The sequence below is a fragment of the Apis laboriosa genome, unplaced genomic scaffold, assembly GCF_014066325.1.
Source record: "Apis laboriosa isolate Shangri-la unplaced genomic scaffold, ASM1406632v1 scaffold112_cov148, whole genome shotgun sequence".
Taxonomy (NCBI): domain Eukaryota; kingdom Metazoa; phylum Arthropoda; class Insecta; order Hymenoptera; family Apidae; genus Apis; species Apis laboriosa.
The window spans coordinates 841,630-859,659 of record NW_025220865.1 but is presented as its reverse complement, the minus strand read 5'-3'; the positions used below and the strand labels follow the sequence as shown (position 1 = coordinate 859,659).

Genomic DNA, 18,030 nt, shown 5'->3' with positions numbered 1-18,030 from the left:
ATTGTTTACTTTTATCTCGCCTGCAAACGGACGAGAAAGAAGAAGAAGAAGAGAGAGATATCCGTGATCCGTGTTTTCCAAGCAACGACCACCGCTGATTGCCTCCCCCCTCCCTTCCTCCTTTCCCCTTCTTCTCTTATAAGAAATATAGTATCGTATCTTTTCCTCGAAAAGAGTGGCGAATGACGATGACGATGGTGGACCATATTACTACCTCGTCGAGGTCGTTTTTTTTTTCGATAGTTGAAAGAAGAAGAGGAAGAAAAATGTTGGAGCATCGAACGATGGCAAATTTCTACGAGAGAACGTTATCTATCGCGAAAAAGTAATTTGGTTCCATGTTAATAGGCCGCCTTACGTCCTCCATCCTCCACCCTCCCTCCTTTTTTTCTTTCAAACCTGGCACACCTAGCCACGAAACCGGCCGTCTCCGCTCCTACCTCTCTTTTCTCTGAATAATGCATAGGTTGAACTTGAGCGTGATAACGCGGGGGGGAAAGAGCTCCTCGGAATAGAGCTCCTCTCGATTATTGACGGAGAAAGGAAGAACATCATTCCCCACTTAGGCACGATATTAAAAGAGATTCGGGTCGTTCTATTTTCCGTTCGTTCGATTCCGTTGGCGAATGCCAACTATTGGAAGGACGGGCGAAACGTTGGTTAAAATTAAGCCAGGACCTCGTCGAACACGCTATTCCCCTATTCGCGTACAACTCAACTTGGATATATTTAAAGCGTTCTTTCATCGTACAAGGTAATTATTTTAAATATCGCGCAATGAATATTCCATTAGGAGATAGAAGATCACGATTGAGAAATGAAGAAGTAAAGTATAACAAAAATTCGTTCCCATCGAAATTTCAATTCAAGAAGATGACATCTCGCTTTCTTCGATAAGATTTCCAAGATAAGAATATATTATAAAAGATATCGTGCGAAGCAAACGAAATGAAAGAAGGAATCTCAAGGCAATGAATTTATCGTCAAAAGTATAGTATATCATCCTGCTAGATATTTAAGAAATAGTTGCAAAGGAAAATAGTTGTCGTTTCTTCTCCACGTAAACCCTGTTAATGCCCGATTCGAGGTTATGCGAGTTTCATTAGCCTTCACCTGGATGCTTCGATCGAACTACCCTGGCCGAGATGCTATGCACCGACCCCGAAAAGCGGTCTACTCTCCCTTGAAGGCTGATATCGTGTTATCGTGTTATGCGTCCGTGATGGAGGATATTCTTCTTCTTTGGCTCGGTGCACGATAGGCAATAATCAACTATCAAGCGGTGGCCAACTATTCTCGTTACGCGTGATATGTAATCCGTTTTCAAAGGTTTCGCCGATGTATTGGTTCCCCCCTCGTAACCGCTCGTTCGATTGTTCTTCGGAGTTTCAAGATTGTTTCCATCCCCTTTGCGCCCTCTGATTACGTTACCGTGTTTCCAATATAGATGATATATATATATATATCTGTCCAAGAAGATAACAAAATTTGTCCATCATTCGTTCGATTACAAAAATCTGTCAATGGAACAACCTTTACTTGTCGCGGTAATAAATAAAACAATTATCAATGGAACAATTGTTGCGAAATGATTCGATCAGAAGGAAGAATTTATATTTAATTAATATTCAAGATCGAAATTTCAACATCTTGATGCAATCCAGATAGCGCGACATCTTCGATCATTGTCCTCGAACAGGCTTCCCCGATTCGACATCGCGTGCCGGAAAAAGAGAAAATGAGGGTGGATTTGCGAGTCTATCGAAAATTCTGGGGGGATCGGGGTTGCGGAACCCTTGAGACAACCAAGGCCGAGATTACTCTGTCTTCGAGCAAGCGCGGAGTCGACGAAGGGTTACCCGTATTTAATTAAACTGTTACTTCCCATTGATTGCCAAACTTGGGGCCCGGGGCCGTTGCAGCCAAGATTATCGAACTTCTCCGCGCCCCCACCTCGGCCATATCGAGAGGCTGCTAAGCAATCTTGCGAACTTACTTCAACCGGCGCGATAACTTGCTTCTTCTTCGCCAACTTCTTGTTTTATTGTAACGCGAAAATGTATGTGAAAAAAAAAAAAACGGAAGAAAATGGAAGAGGGAGGAGGAGCACGCAATTGTTACATTTAACTTTGGACTTTCGTCGATTTAAATATCTACGGATTGGTTCGATGTTTGTTCGAGTATAAATAATGAACAATCATAAACCAGATATATAGATAGATTATGTGATCTGAATAATCGAACTTTAATGGAAGAGTTCATAATTTCATCGTTCGAATATAATGTAATGCGAGCATTTCTTATTAGAAGATGAAATTATTCTTGCGATTATTTCGTCATCACGATTCGTAAAATTTATATATCAGGAGGATTCTAAGAGGATGATCTTAGAAAACGCGGGAATATCTTTAGAGCCATTGATAGCGATCATCGAGAGCGACGTAACGTGTAGTAGTTGCAGGATAATCTAAGTTTGTGTCATGATCTTGACAGGAATATAACAAGCAGTTTGTGTAAGCGGTTTCTCAACTGCTCTCACAGCTTTATACGTTCCAAGTGGAAAGTAGGCTAATCCGTGTGTAGGGTTAATCCTATTACCCTGATACGATTTGGTATATTGAATGTGGAACGTGGACAATCTAACGAAACGAACGTTAACACGAGAAAGAGAGAGAGAGAGAGAGAGAGAGAGAGAGAGAGAGAGAGAAAAGGGGAGGGGAGGAAAAAGGAGTAATCTGAAGATCTTGCTCGCTCGCGTGCACCATCCGTAAGTTTGAGTAAGTGAGTAAGTTTGTGAGACGGGTCGGTTAAACGTTGTGACGTTTATTTGAAAATACGGATCGCCTAGAAGGCTAGAAAACCGTGACTTTTATCTTTTAATCTCCGTAAGTGGACGTGGCCACGAATAGGAAGGGGAACAAAAGTGTGGGGAATAATTGAGAACGCTTTGTCGTATCCCCGCATATGCTTAAGTTCGTTAACTTTTTCCCTTGACCTGTCGCCCTCCACGAGGACCACGTCCCACTTTTTCCAAGAAGAAGTCAAAAAGTAGCGAAAAACATTCCTTTATAACTCGAATGAAACCTATTTTGAGGTGCTAAAATTATAACTTCAGATCGTAATATAAGCAATTCTCCCTCTTCCCTTAAAATATATTTATATTATTCTAGAAATCAATGAACAACATTCTATAGAAATAATATCTAAACTTTCTCAACGAACAATAAAATATATACTAAAAAGAAAAATTGGTTTACAACGATGTTTAACCTTCCAAAATATCTAGATATCTTTACACCAACCGACGCACATAATCACGCTATTCTTACAGCTCTTCGCAGCTTCTCACCTTCTCACATCTAGATTCGACAATCCACGAAATGTTCGCGAAAATAAAGCGATGATACACGGATATGGGGTACCCCCTCGGGGGAGAGGAGGGGCACTGGATTGCGTGCACTGGGTCGAAGTTTCGAAGGATCAGGACTGGGAACACGGAATCCACTGACTGAGGGAAGGAGAAAGAGAGAGAGAGAGAGTTGCGTGTAGGCATACGATCGTCTCGGGAGAAGAACTTCCGCGGGCGTCCCACCGGCGAAGACGAACGACGAGGTGGTGTATCCTGTCGATCGTGAGGCGAGGCGAGGCGAGGCGAAGTGAGGATAGGAACCGAGCGAGAGGGAGTTTCATTTAAGTTAGAAATTGCTTCTTCCGCAGCGATGATGGGCCGCAAATTGGGCGCGAAACTGAACGCGAGAGAGAGAGAGTATGGCGGATGAGTTGGGAGGGGAGGGAGAGGAAGGAGAGAAGATGAGGCGTTAAGCAACCGCCAACTGCGGAAACGACGAGTCGAATAATATATTGATTTTTGCTCGTTCGAGAGAAGTCGAAGATTGTTGCGGAGGATGTTTTTTTTCCATGTTATTTCTTCACTCAGCTCAGCTGTAATTTCGTTCGTGATGAAAATGAATAATGACGTTATTATGTATCGTTTCGAATTTAAAATATTTGCGTTTTTAACGAATCGAAGCCGATCGTGAAGAGGGGGAGGGGGATTGTTAACAAGGGTTAGGAACGGTTGAAACAGTAGCGATTGTTAACAAAGATTCCCAAGGGGTGGGTGATGCTCGTTAATTTTGAGACGAAATTCGATAGCCCTGGCCCCCTGCCTCTTTTAACATCACGGCCAACAAAGGTTTTTTGCCTTCTGAAACGTAAATCACCGACTCCTTAGATGTAACGAACTGTACATCGCACGACAAAGGATCTTCGGATATCGGGTTAATAACCCGGTATCGGATATATGTATAATAAGAGTACATAGAAGATAGACCCTACGAGGAAGAATATATGGCTTACGAGCGTCTAAATTATTCGGCACTTTTTTAAGGTTATTGGGTAATAAGTTACAAATTGATATACTTTTTATAATAAATATATATATATATATATATATATATGTATATATCTATGTGTTTTTGTAGGAAAGAACGCAATATGTAATTCACGGTTTATATTATACATTCGTTAAATATTATATAATTAACGATATAACAACACATCGATAAAATTCTATTCGAAGGTCTAAAGTTTCTGTATGTTTTATACGAAATTAAACATCAGTTATGAATAACTGATGCCAATCATCCGATTAAATGTTATTGATATCACAATTAATTAATTGTTAAAAGTCTACTTTCAAGGTTTCTATTATACGTCCCGCGTAAAATCAATCATATTTAATCAATTACGCGAATGAATATTATCGATATCATGATTAATTAATTAACCAATTAATTAATTACTTGGAAAAAAAAGATGCGATATAAAAATTAGATGAAGCCCATAACGAAGTCTCGTCAGACGTCCATCAAATGTTGCAATATAATTTTTCTCTTGTTTATTATTCCGTTTATTTTTTTTCTTTTTTTTTTTTTATTTTCGCCCAGAAATTCGTAATAAAAATTTCAGCTTCAATTTTTGATACACTTCAATTATCGCGCGAATCTTTCAAAAAAATTATTGCCGATCCGCGCATTCTTTTCTTCCAATTGTTCTTCCATTCTCTCCTGGATATTAATATCTCTCTTGATAAAAATTAAAATCATCGTCGATAAAACTTCCTGACGTCGAAAATATAATTCCTCTTCCTCTCCCGGGAAGAAAACTCTGATGCCAAACTCTGATCCGACGACGCTTTAATAAATCGCTAAAAGTGCTATCGCTAGTTCCTTCCAGAAATTCTTTTCCTCCTCTGCTTATTTTTTTCCTTTTTTCTTTTTCCCCTCGCCTCGGACGTTTTCAATTTAAGAGAAAACCTCTCGCTCGCGTGCTGCGACTCTTTGATTTACCGGAGTGTGACAAAGTGTACGCGTTCAGAAATCGTCGTGAAACGAATTACGTGTACAAGTTCGATGTGTGGCCAGTGATTCATGACGCGGCCACAACCCTTTTATATAGATCGCGATAATAAAAAGCAAAATATAGAATCGGGGCGTGCATTTAACGCGACGAAAAATTCTTCGATTCTTCGATTCCTCTCTCTCTATCTTTTTTTTCCTTCCCCCCCCTCTTTTCGAAACATCGAATTATTCCGACGAGTTGTTCCTTCAAAACTCCGCTAATACCAATAGGGGTTCGTTTTTTTTTCTTTTTTTTTCCTTCGAGCCGAGCCAAGTTTTGACACAAACTATTCACTAATAATAGTCTGCGATATCGACTGGTATGTAACGTACAATGGCGGCGGAGAAAGGAGAAGTTCGGTGTACTCGTGGAATTCAAGGAAGGCGAACAGAGCCAGAGTGGTTTGAAATGGCGGAATGTGTAGATGGGAGGATAGAACGGTACCAGTTTGTCCGTTCTTTTGCCGGGGTGGACAAAGAAAAACGCGGGGTGGGAAAATGAATGGATAGGTGAATGGGCGGCTCCACCAACCGCTTGGTTGTACACAAATTTCTTTCATCGAGGAGGAGAATTCGAAATAAATAAATTTCTCTTCTCGCGAGACGAAGAAGAAAAAGGGAAATTGAAAAATCTAATTATCTCCCCTTGTTCAATGGAAAATCGATCCAGACACGATCGTTCCGAAATTCCGTTTGAATTTAATATTCCGTGGGAATGGATTGGATTAATTGTCTTGCGGGGCGATAAAGAGCGAGGCGATGCCACTCTCGCGCGCTGTTTTCCTTGGAGCGAAGGTCGGGAATTTCGTCGTAAATCCGTCCGGGGAGCCATGACCGAGCTTTCAACCAGGATGGATGAATAGCTGAGCGGAGGGGAGGGGATTACTTCCGTCTCATTAGCGTGGGCGAGATCGAGGAATACGTCACGACTACACGTACACGCCGAAAATCCTAATTCATTCTATTCGACGGAAAACCCGGCCGATGATTAACCTTTGACGAATTTATACCCCTCCTTCGCGGTAGAGGGTGGAGGAGGCGGAAATAACCGGGATCGAGTCGCGTCGATTTTTGGCTGTTGCATAATTTATGACACATAGATGTATGTTTATGAATAATGCAGGGAATAGAGCGTATAAAGGAAAGTTTCGTTGATCGCTAGGAGGGAAATTGACGAATTTGTTTCTGGACAAGCAGATCTCTTTTTTTTGGAGTATGAACAATTTTCAGATACATTTGATTGATCCATTGTGTTCAAGATAATTCTCCCCAAAAAAGTTTTGCTTTGAACCGAGTTGCAACTGAGATCGCTTGAAACGGAGCAACAAGTAGCCCATGAAACATTAAAAAAATCTTTCGACGTCGAGGATAAAAATCTCGTAAATAGTTTTTAAAAACTTTCTTTTTTTTTTTTAAAAAAAAAAGACGAAACGAAGATTGCTAAAAAAAAAGGGATTAATCATGGTACGATCTACGAGGTAGGAAAGCTTAAGAAATTTGTACTGGAGATTTGAACGCGATATCTTAAATTTTTAAAAAGTTTAGCGTTTAGTATAATTGTAGAATATATAACTAGGTATTAATTGAAGGTCCAGCTCGGATCGTACATCTAGTAATTTCACACCCATTGACAGGGGTACGCGTAGAAATTAGATACCCATTGATGATAGTGCATGTAGTAATTATACACACGCTGATGATAGTGGGTGTAGTAATTACATACCTTACAATAACGGAACAAGCAGTAATCTACGCGGTCCTAGCAGCAATACTTGCCACGGATAACGCTTGCCACTGTAGTCTCTATTAACATTGGTAAGTAAGCATGTCGCGGAAGATCCTCCAGGCTTGTTCCACGAGATACAGAGGCAGACAGTAGTCAAACGTGAAATTGAAACCTTGTCTAGCGCGTGTTATCGTTCTCTATCATCTCATTTTTTCCCGATATTAACTAAACTTCTTGCATATAATAATTATTTCCAACAATTAATTCCAAGTTTCGGGATTTAGAAAATCGTCGCAACTTTCGAAGGGGGAGCTGAAAAGTTAAATTTCGTTGCAAATAATTTTTAGCCTTTGCCTAAAAAAAGCGCACTGTTTTCAACTGTACATTATTATCGAAATATAGAATTTGTGTGTGTGTATTATCGAAATATAGAATTGTTGTGTGAACTGGAAGCAATTCGTACAGACTTATCCCTTAAGAAGAAAGTAAGAAGAAAGCCAAAGTTGCACATGGCGCGAGAACGCCAACCCCATCAGGAATGACGCGCTGCTTTCCACTGTGATGCTAATAATCCATAGGATATGATTGCCGATTTATGCAGCATAATGCGTGCACGAATGCGTGTCCAGAAGCCACTTAACCCTCCCCTCTCCCCAGAAGAAGAAGAAGAAGAAGAAGGAAATGATTTGATGGATGAGACGAAGGGCCCCCGATGACGTAACTCGTCGCATTCTCGTGAAACAAACTCGACTCGATGGAAATTCCAAATTCAATACCTCTTCATCAATACCTCTCCCCCTCGTCCTCGATTGTGCGCACGAGTCACAGTGTCATTGTGATTCAGCTGAAATCTTAATGGAGTATCGAGAACGTTCGAACGATGGAGCAAACGTTCTCCATTACTGCCTGCCCCCTTCTCTCGTTTCTCCCCATTACGGTCCCAATAAAAGGGGGAGGAATCCACCGTTTTTTTCTCTTTTTTCCTTTCTTTTTTTTCTTTCTTTTGCGTGGGTGGATATGCAAGGGAGGAGAACCACCACGTTTGCTGACGTCATTTTTAACCAGCGCGATCCATTCTCAGGAGGCGACGAGGCTGGCTGGCGGGGGAAACACTTCCATTTAGATGCTCATCTCGTGGAAAAGATTTTCCACGGGATATATTACGGGGGAGACGTTATGTCTCCTTTCGTTCCGTGGAAGGAGAGATGGTATCTACGAAATAAACGATCACGGTTAAACGCTTTGCTCGCAATACGAGCCATTAACGGCGCATCCACGCTAATATCCTGCCTCCGATACCTCCACCCACCCTCCCCCAGACAGTGGCGAGTGTCAGACATAAACACGGGGGCTAGACGTCTTTGCCTTAATAGATTTCAGGCTATCCCTCTCGCCGAGCAGATCGTGTAATTCGATCCGATTTCCCTCAACAATTCCTTAAAACACGAGATGCTGCTGTTCAATTTGTAATTTGTCCATCCAAATGTCGATTACAATGTCAATAAATCGATGTTCAATTTAAAAAGCCACCGCTAATCGATCGATAGCCGATTAACGATCAAATCTTATTGAAATCGCGATGGGAACGAAATATCTCGTCGTTCAAGGAAGAAGAAGAAGAAGAGGAACAAGCCAGGTATAAACGTGACGTTTTCATCGACCAGTCGCTGTTATCGATCTTCGTTAAAAAGAAAAAAAAAAAAAAATAAAGGAAAAGACGTGCACCGCCTTATTTGTTCCACGCCAACCACGTAAACACCTCATCGAACGATAATAAAGTCGTCGCTTGAAACCGCTTCGTTCACAGGTTTAAACCGATCGATTATTGGCCATCGTCCTCCGCACCATGATGATAAATACCTTTCACGTGCAACTGTCCGGCCAAGGACACCCTTCTGTCCGAATCCGAGAGAGAGAGTTTCCAGGTGTTTCCACGGAGCTATAGTGCGGTAGACGTGCCAGCCACCACGCTCTCTGTGCACCTTCGAAGCGATACGTCATCCGTGACAACCCGCCTCGCCGATAACCTCCGCCGTCTCCGTGCAAACCTCCCCTCCCTCACACCTCGTCGCGGCGGCCCACGGCCATCCATCATGTTTGAGTAATGTAGGGACACGATTTCGCGTTATTGCGAATGACCGACTCCGCGGGGGGAAAGGGAGGAGGAGTCACCCGTCTACTACACTTGCAACACTTCCTTGAATTATTATTCCACGTCCAAGAAATTGAAGATCCTTTGTCGAAGGGAATGGGACACGATTTAAGATAGAAAATGGTTCAAAAGGTTAATGAAAATATTATTTCGAATATCGAAGTGTTCGTGAAGATGATCTCTTTCTCTTTCCTTTTATTAAGAAGGAAATATTTCGAAATATTTCGTTGAATGAGAACTCACCGTTATGAACGAGCAGAGCAGAGTCGCGGGCAACAGTGATCAGATCACTATCGGTGAGGGTTTCGTCGGACGCGTTACCGGAAGTCGGTGTGTCGCTAAGTCCAGCGCCGGTGCTGGGCATATGATACAAGGGATGCTGTTGTTGCTGTTGATAGGCACGTTGTTTATGCTGGCTGGCGTTGTAGTGATTTAGGTGCGATTGCGTGGTCTGGTGATTGTTTTGAGGGTAGGCGGGGGGGGCACGACCTCGCAGGCTTGGCGAATTTTCCTCACCCTCGCTGCCGCTCAGACTGTAGGCCGGGTAGAGCCGTCCCTTCCCTGAAATGATCGTCAAAATGATCGTTTTTTTTTTTTTCTTTCTTTCTTTCGTGTAAACACGCGAATTTTTAATTACGATATGATAAGAAACAAGAAGGCCGAAGTGTTTAATTTTTCGCATATTTTTCGAATATTTTTCTTCTTTTTCTATTGTAGGTAATTAATATCCAGCTTTGCGTAAGGGGTTCCATAACAAAAATGGAACGATTAAAGCCCTCTCTCTCTTCTGCCGGGTTATTGAATTCTCGCCTATGGAATTTTTATTACACTATTTTGGTATTCGACGAATACGAGTCGGTATTCGCGATATTTAAATCATAATTTCGCGAATGAAAGAAATCATTGGAAGGTGGGGATTGAAACTATACGCTTGTGGACACGGACCGATACCCCTCTTCATTTCTAACCTATTTATTGACAAGCACAATCGCTCCATCCGTTCCCATACATGTAAAATAAACAATACCTGCATTCGAACCTCGCTATACGAACCGTACACCATACATTTTATTAAATTTTCCAGAATAACCAAACAAGTGATGCGTGAACTGAGAGTATCGTTCATTGAGATAATAATTCAAATAAAGTCCGATTAAATTTCTTTCTCGAAACGATCCAACATCGAGAGAGGAGGGGGAGAGTTTATTCCGAATTCCGGCTGGATGGAAGAAGCTAACGGTGTCCGTTTACACGGAAGGGGACACCGTGGAAGAACAGAAATACCATGGTGGTCGGATAAGTTTCCACCGGTGGCGGAAGATGGCAAAACAATTCCAACGTGACGCGCACTTGGACAAACAGACGAGACGAGAACGAGACTTCCGGATCGTTCAAGAGGAGGGGAGGGGAAACTGTCCGAAACGAGAGGTTATATTCTTTTTTTCGAAAAAATCTCGGTCATCATGACGTCATCCCCTCGTCCCTTTTTGCCGCAGCCAACGCCACGAGATTTCTTTCTTTTTTTTTTTTTTTTTTTGTGCCGCGAAACATAAGACGGCGACAGTTGTTGAATCCTCGACGAGAAGACTAATCGATCCCACGGGTGACCGCGAGTTGTCATCGAAAACGGGACGCGCGCATGTGTTGTCGGGTGACGAGAGAACAGGAAAACCGGTTTTTTTCTTTCTGCTCGTGTCGAAAAGATCACGAGGTGGATGTGGAGGAGAGGAAGAGAGGAAGAAAAAAAAAAAAAAAAAAGAAAGAAAGAAGAAACGAAAAAGTCTTGCGACGGCCAATCTTTTGGGATAAATCGGGCGAAAGCTATGATCGATGCCTTTGACCTTTTTCACTCTGCCCACCTTCCAACCTATCTATCGGCCACTGCATCAACGAACCGTGTTATCGAGACATCGATAACACGCCGCTCTTCCTCTTCTTCTTTTTCGCTATCTTTACCCTTTACTTCTTCTTCTTTATCGATCGAGTCGAAGCTCGAAGTGGAGGAGGAGAAGGAGGGATATGACACGCAGGGGTAGGAGAAGAGTAGATTTGTTACCGGTTAAAGTCAAGGAGGGGGAGGGAACAACACGCTGTTTCCTTTCTTTTTTTCTTTTCTCCTCCCCCTCGATTTCGGTTTCCGTTCACCGAACGATGCTGAAAAATCTTTTGAACTACAATTACCGAGGGAGGGGAAAGGGCAGCGGAGCGAAGCTGAAAGGGATGTAAATTTATTAATGAAGTTATGGGAAGCGAATGAAATTAGGCGTGTCCATCAGTGATGAGTTGCACGACATTTAATTATGGTCTGCGCGTAATGCATCGAGTTTGCCTACTCTCCGCTTGCCGAGTTTTCAAATAATTTTTTCTCTCTCTTTCTCTTCTCCTCTCTTCTTTTTTCTTTTCTTTTCTTCTTTCTTTCGGCCGCCGCAACCCCGGTATTATTAAAAGGAGGAGGAACGATCGTGGAACGACATCCTTTGTAACTAGGTTTAGACGCCGTTGATGGATGCAATCCATTGGTACGGAGTTAACTCGCCTTATAATCGAGTCAACGCTCCGATTTTTATTTTCTTCCTTTATTCTTTACGTCGTGGAGGAAAGGAATCAATGGATATATATATATATATATATATATATTTGTGAGGAGGGAAACACGTGGAATATTAAGATAAATTGGGAATGGAGAAAGGAAGAGAGAAAGAGTTTTATATTATATCGAGCGGAAAGATAAGGAAAGAGGTCTTGTAAATTATATTGTTACAAGGATAAATATTCTGTTAGTTGATAAAATGATTCAAAAGGTTCTTTGTATATATTTTTACTCCGCGGATTCATCAAAGTTGATAAACAAGTCGAAGTAATATCATCCCATTGTCCTGTCTTATCTTGCTAAGGGATAAGATCGAGGAAATGAAATAAAAAACATTAACCCCGGAACAAATTCTTTGAAAGAATTCTTTCGTCACCAACTTTTCTCCCTTGCTATATAAATATTCCTTCCATTTTATCCCTTAAACTTTCAACATATTACAAATTAAATTTTTGATCCATAATTTTCTTGATCCAATTTGATTCGAGAAACACGCAGATATTCCTATTCCCTGTTCCCCAAGATTACACTTCATCATAAAGTTATAAGAAACGTGATATCCGACAAAGAGAAGATCTTCGTTTATCAAAAGATAGAAAAAAAAAAAATTCCATTTCCATAGATTGCCGTCAATGGAATCGAAACGGAAGAATCGAAACAAAGAAGGGAGAGAATCGTAATCGAAGCGTGAACCGATCTTTCACTCGCGCGATGTGTCGCCTCGAGCTCGAACACTTTCTATTTTCCGGTTACGCGAGATTCTCGTCGAATTTCACGTATCCATAATACATTATCGAATTACCATGGGGGAATATTGTGGCCACCATAGAGACTCCCGCGATCATATATCCAACGTTTATGCGCGCACGTGCGTGAAGGCTTGTAAATTTCTTCCCGGCCTCGAACGTGGATTGTGTTAACCCACATAATTCCATCATCGTTCCCATGATACCGCAACAACGGGGCAGCCGTACGCGAGAATCTATAATTCCATTAACGCGTCATGGACAATAGTATTTCGTTAACGTAACGCGGAAATGATTGTTATCGATTGTGCGCGGCAACGGGCGCAACAGCCCGTTGGACAAGTCAATCCTGATCACGCTTTCGATTCTGACCATCTCGATTTTTCAATCGATCCGCCCAAATTTATCCGCGTTGAATCTCCGCGTCGTATCGAATCTCCGGATCGTGAAGAAATTTTAATTATCAACTCTTGCTTTTATTACTTTTATCATCATTCGGTGCAGTTGGATTCTTTTAAAATCAAAAAATTGTAATTAGTAATCGTGCAAAAATGAATTTTGATAATTTGGAGTTTTAAGAGAGGTTGAGCAAATTCGAGGAAGAATTATAGGAATGTAGAAAGATTTTTCACAATATTTAAGGCAATACCGATTGGGCTTAAAATATTCTGATCACGATTTTTCACGATTTTTCAATCGTGATCCGTCGAAATTTATCCACCCTCGCGAAAGAAATTTTAAAAAATTAATTCGCTTATTATTCAGCTGGATTTTTTACAATCAAAAAATTGTAATTAGTAATCGTGCAAAAATGAATTTTGATAATTTGGAGTTTTAAGAGAGGTTGAGGAAGAATCGTAGGGATGTAGAAAGATTTTTCACAATATTTAAGGCAATACCGATTAGGTTTAAAATATTCGAAATTTATCCTCGCGAAAGAAATTTTAAAATTGATTCGCTTGTTACTCAGTTGGATTTTTTACAATCAAAAAATTGTAATTAGTAATCGTAAAAATAAATTTTGATAATTTTTGGAGTTTTAAGGCTTAAAATATAATATGTGTATCCAAAGATGTGACAAATAATAAATTATAATCTTACGGTAAATAGTCGAACGTGGTAAAATATATAAAGAATTCGAATTGCATTCTCCATATTATCGAAATCAATTTTAAAATATTCTAAAACGATATCTGTCCCGTCTTTTCCAATTTAGATTCCCTATCTTATTAAGGCGAAACAATTGGTCGTATTAATAAAATATATCGATTATCGATAGGTGGCTACATTTGCCGGGCTGCGAGCTCGAGCTTAAAAATATTTCAATATATTCCAACGTGCGCGCGCGATTTTTCAATGTTACGAAAGTACGACAGTTTTCGGCTCAGCAAATGAATTGCGCCCGGCGAAAAAAATTTTCCTCCAATAACAGAAACTTTTCCTTTCCGCTGATATACGACCCAACTTCGCCTATATTCACCGTGGCCACCATATCTATATGCATCAAACTTATTTATTTTTCTCTCTTCTCTTTTTTTTTCTTCAATTTATTTTATGCAATAAAAAAAAAAGAAAAAAAAAGGATTCGTACAAAAAGTTGTTCGCTCGCTAGAGAAAAATTTCTATTAATCTTTCTAAACTTGTAAAATACGAACAGATCTCGAGATTGAAGGCTATCGAGGAATTTGATATAAATTCCATACAAATCAAGATGCGTGATTTTATTTAACGCTTTTTTTTTAACACGTCAAAGACATGATAATTTGCGTTCTAGGGAATTTCTAATGGATAAATCACACTCAAGTGGATTGACTATAAATGACAACGTCAAAGATATTCGTCTGCTCGATATCATCGTACGATCATTGACGTCATAACGTAGTAAACGACAAGATATATTCATTCAAGAGAAAACGAGTTTATCTTATCATGTTTCACTGATATGTTTCACTATATGTTTCACTCTTATCATGTTTGATTGAGAAAATATAATTAACAAACTAGAAAGTATAAAATCCATAGTTAAACCAAATCAAAAAAAAAAAAAAAATCTAATCCATCCACTTATTATAAAAACAGCAACTTAATCGACCTGTCATTGCTGGAAATTTTAGATAAAGAAGATCTCGAATTATAATACAATCAACTAAAATCATCCTCACGAAAAATTCGACATTGATTCTGAAACCATTCCATTACCATATTATTACAAATCTATCAATCTCCCGTTCGATATTCCAACCATTCCAAACATCGTCCAGCAACACAGAGACTCGAACCAATTTCTAACGGAGATCAGAACTCTAACCTGGAACCGTTCTGGTACAGGCAAGGCTTACACTCGCTGACGTTTCTCGTGGCGTCAAATGAAATAATATCGCCGGTCGATAACGATACATCAGGTATCACCTGATCGTCTAATGCCGTATTTGCCCAGGAGGCGAGGGTGCAGCAGAAGGGGGAGAGGACACGGCATCGCCGTCCATATCGATTTTCCCCGTGTCTCGTGCGAATAGCTGCGACTTGACGGGGTTACGGGGTAAACGAGTTCCATACACGTCCTGGAACGGCGCGTTATCTCGAAGGATTATATCACAGGTGAAAAGATTGCTCCGCGGAGAGAGGGGGACAATGGATAGACGTGTTCGGGGGATTGGATTGGGACGAGCTTTTAGGATCGTCACGATTCGTGGAAAACGATGTGGAGAGAGAACATTTATTTAGAAAGTAAGTTTAGAGATTGATTGATTTCGTTGAATGGAAGAACAATGATTCTTCTGCGGCTAGTGAATTCTGGGGATTTTGGAACGTAAGGGTGTACGCAATGAGAGAAACGTTTGACCACCATTTTGGTGAACATGGTAGATTTGAAGTAGAATGTTTATATCGGCACTTTCTACTATTCTGGTTTGTTTAATTCATTCTCCAATGGTCATGTTATTGACCATTATTATTATTGAGCGTTATTCATTACTTTTATCTTCAATCATTCTGTGTAAATATTCGGAGAAGTTCATATTTATGGAATCATACGTGATAAAGTAAAGTAAATATTCAAATTTACGTTTCGCAGGTTTTTTTCCTCTTCTTCTTTTTACGTGAACGAAACTATTTTTTAAGTGAGATGTCTTCCCTTCTGTGCGCGCGAAATTTCCCCTCTCCCCCTACGTTATTCTCTGATATGCCGATGCAAACTATTAGCCAATTATTTGCGCCTGACCGATGAACAAAAGGTTGCGAAGATAAGTGCGGGACGGCCGTGTGAATCGGTCTTCATGGTAACTGACCTATAATAAAAAGAAGAAAGAAAGAAAGAAAGAAAGAAAGAAAGAAAAAGGGAGAGAAAAAAAGAAAGAAAGATTAAAATGGATACTTGACGCCGAGCTGTTTCAAAGGACAGTATCAGGTTAGTCAGACGACCATGTTTTAAAGTCAAATAGCTCGGCGAGAGGTCAAGCTTGTAAAATGGGAAAGTGACACCTCTTGCGTAAACTGTTTAACTTGTGAAACGAGGGAACATCGTGAAAAATTCTCAACTATGTTATAAGTTCTCCCATTAGAATTAAAAATCCCGTTAAAGTGACGGGATGACAAATTACCATAAAACATGGATGAACATTGGCAACAAGTTTCGCAACATTTCTCCCGTATATAATTCGAAAAATAAAAATGTTTACACGTTTTTCTCGTTTTATTGCGTGTTACACAATTCTTCCTCTCTTTGATTTCATTTGTAGATATATAATTAAAAAAAAAATCACGAAACGATTATTCCATTAATACGTATCTTAATTAGAATCTAACGTAATGAATAAAATTCAGTGCAGCAATTCTTTTGCAAAAATTATTTCAGATTGTCTGGCGCAGTCTCCTTCCTTCCTTTATTCGATTCCCTATACTTCAAACACGTCGTGACATTATCATTCCCGGATCATACACGCCCTCCTCCATAAACATTTCATGAACTCCGACATTTCTTCCATAAACAATTCAGAAACGCTCTTAATCCTTAACGAGTACCAACATCCACTTTCGAAGAGGAATCTTTCGAATTTTCACGCGGGGCAAAAATGTTAAACAAATAATCCGCGGAAGGAAATTCAGAAATCATCGAATCGAAAGAAAACAGGATGTCCGTCGTTTCGTTCTTTATAACAGGATGGCTCGATAACAACCACCGTTTGACCATCTTCGAAATTTTAACTATCCTAAATTTTAATATATATTCTCCAACTGCAAAAAATTTTCTTTCCACAATCTTTTCGTATGAATTGCGCAGAGTTAAAATTAAAACAATTTTATTTCAAAGATGAAAATGTACAAAACTCCCCTCCTCTTTAAAGAACCAAAATAAAACCCTTTCTATAATGAAAATTTTTTTTCCCCTCTTGTTTCAACTACTACTAATTCTTAACGAGCCACCCTGTGCATTGCACCCTCTTTCGTTCCTCCACGTTCAGCCGCCCTATCCTCCCTCCCCCTTTCCCCCCTGGTCGTTTTCAATTTTTCTCACGAAACCGGCCTCACGCCTGGCCTGGCGGTGCACCGTTTAACGAGATCAAGAATAAATAGCGGACGTAACGTTCCAGCCAGAAATACCGGAGAGCAGGTGGTGCGAATCGATGGCACTGGCCGCAGGCCACCGGCCAATTATCCCTGCCGACTTTATGCGTCTTCGAAGGGGGCGCGCACGCGTGACCGCATTCATCCATACATACGGTGTCCAGAGATTAACCGGAGAACCGGTTTTGTCGAAAGAGAAAGAAGATTATAATATTCAGGAGCGAATATATCTGTGTTCGATGATGCAAAAAAGGAAAAAAAAAAAAGGGTAAAGATTCATCATCATTCAGAAAAGTTGGCAATTAAACAAGGATCCGTGTCGAAACTCGAAGGTACGGATTAAAAAGAGACGTCTCGCAGGTGTCTGCGATTTTTGTGTCGCGAACGGGTAAACACCAGATGCGCTTGTAAAACAAGCCCTCTCCTTGAGGAGAGGGAAATTTTATGAATTTCTTATCGAACGAGAATAAAAATCGTATGTATATAAATATAAGGTTGAGAAATTAATAATTATCACAGGGTGGTTAGAAAATAAATAGATAATTCTTCTTATGATTTAAAAAAGTGATAGATTCATCGTTATTCTCTGTTATAATTCTGGTATTAATATATGTAAAGTAGAGTATCTGTCCACTCGATTTTAGAATAACCCATGAGCTAATAAAATTGTCTCGCTTTCGAAATTGATTTAATGGGCTGAATCTCAATTCACAATTAATTTGATTCCATCCAGAAGAAATGTTGCATTCCAATCCAATTATTAATATTTGGATTAACGTACAAGCTTTTTAATTTCCGTAATAAATTTCTCTTACACTCTTACAAGTACAACAATTTTTTCAATTAAACGT

At 40.1% G+C, this 18,030-nt stretch overlaps 1 protein-coding gene across 1 annotated transcript in view; it reads right to left on the bottom strand.

Moving 5' to 3' along the window:
* LOC122714048 (teneurin-m) overlaps window positions 1–18,030 on the bottom strand; it is a 604,012-nt gene that overhangs the window by 302,707 nt on the left and 283,275 nt on the right. The window contains exon 3 of the mRNA XM_043935045.1: window positions 9,524–9,841. Within this exon, the coding sequence (XP_043790980.1) occupies window positions 9,524–9,841 (318 nt within the window). The remainder of the gene's footprint in view (window positions 1–9,523; window positions 9,842–18,030) is intronic.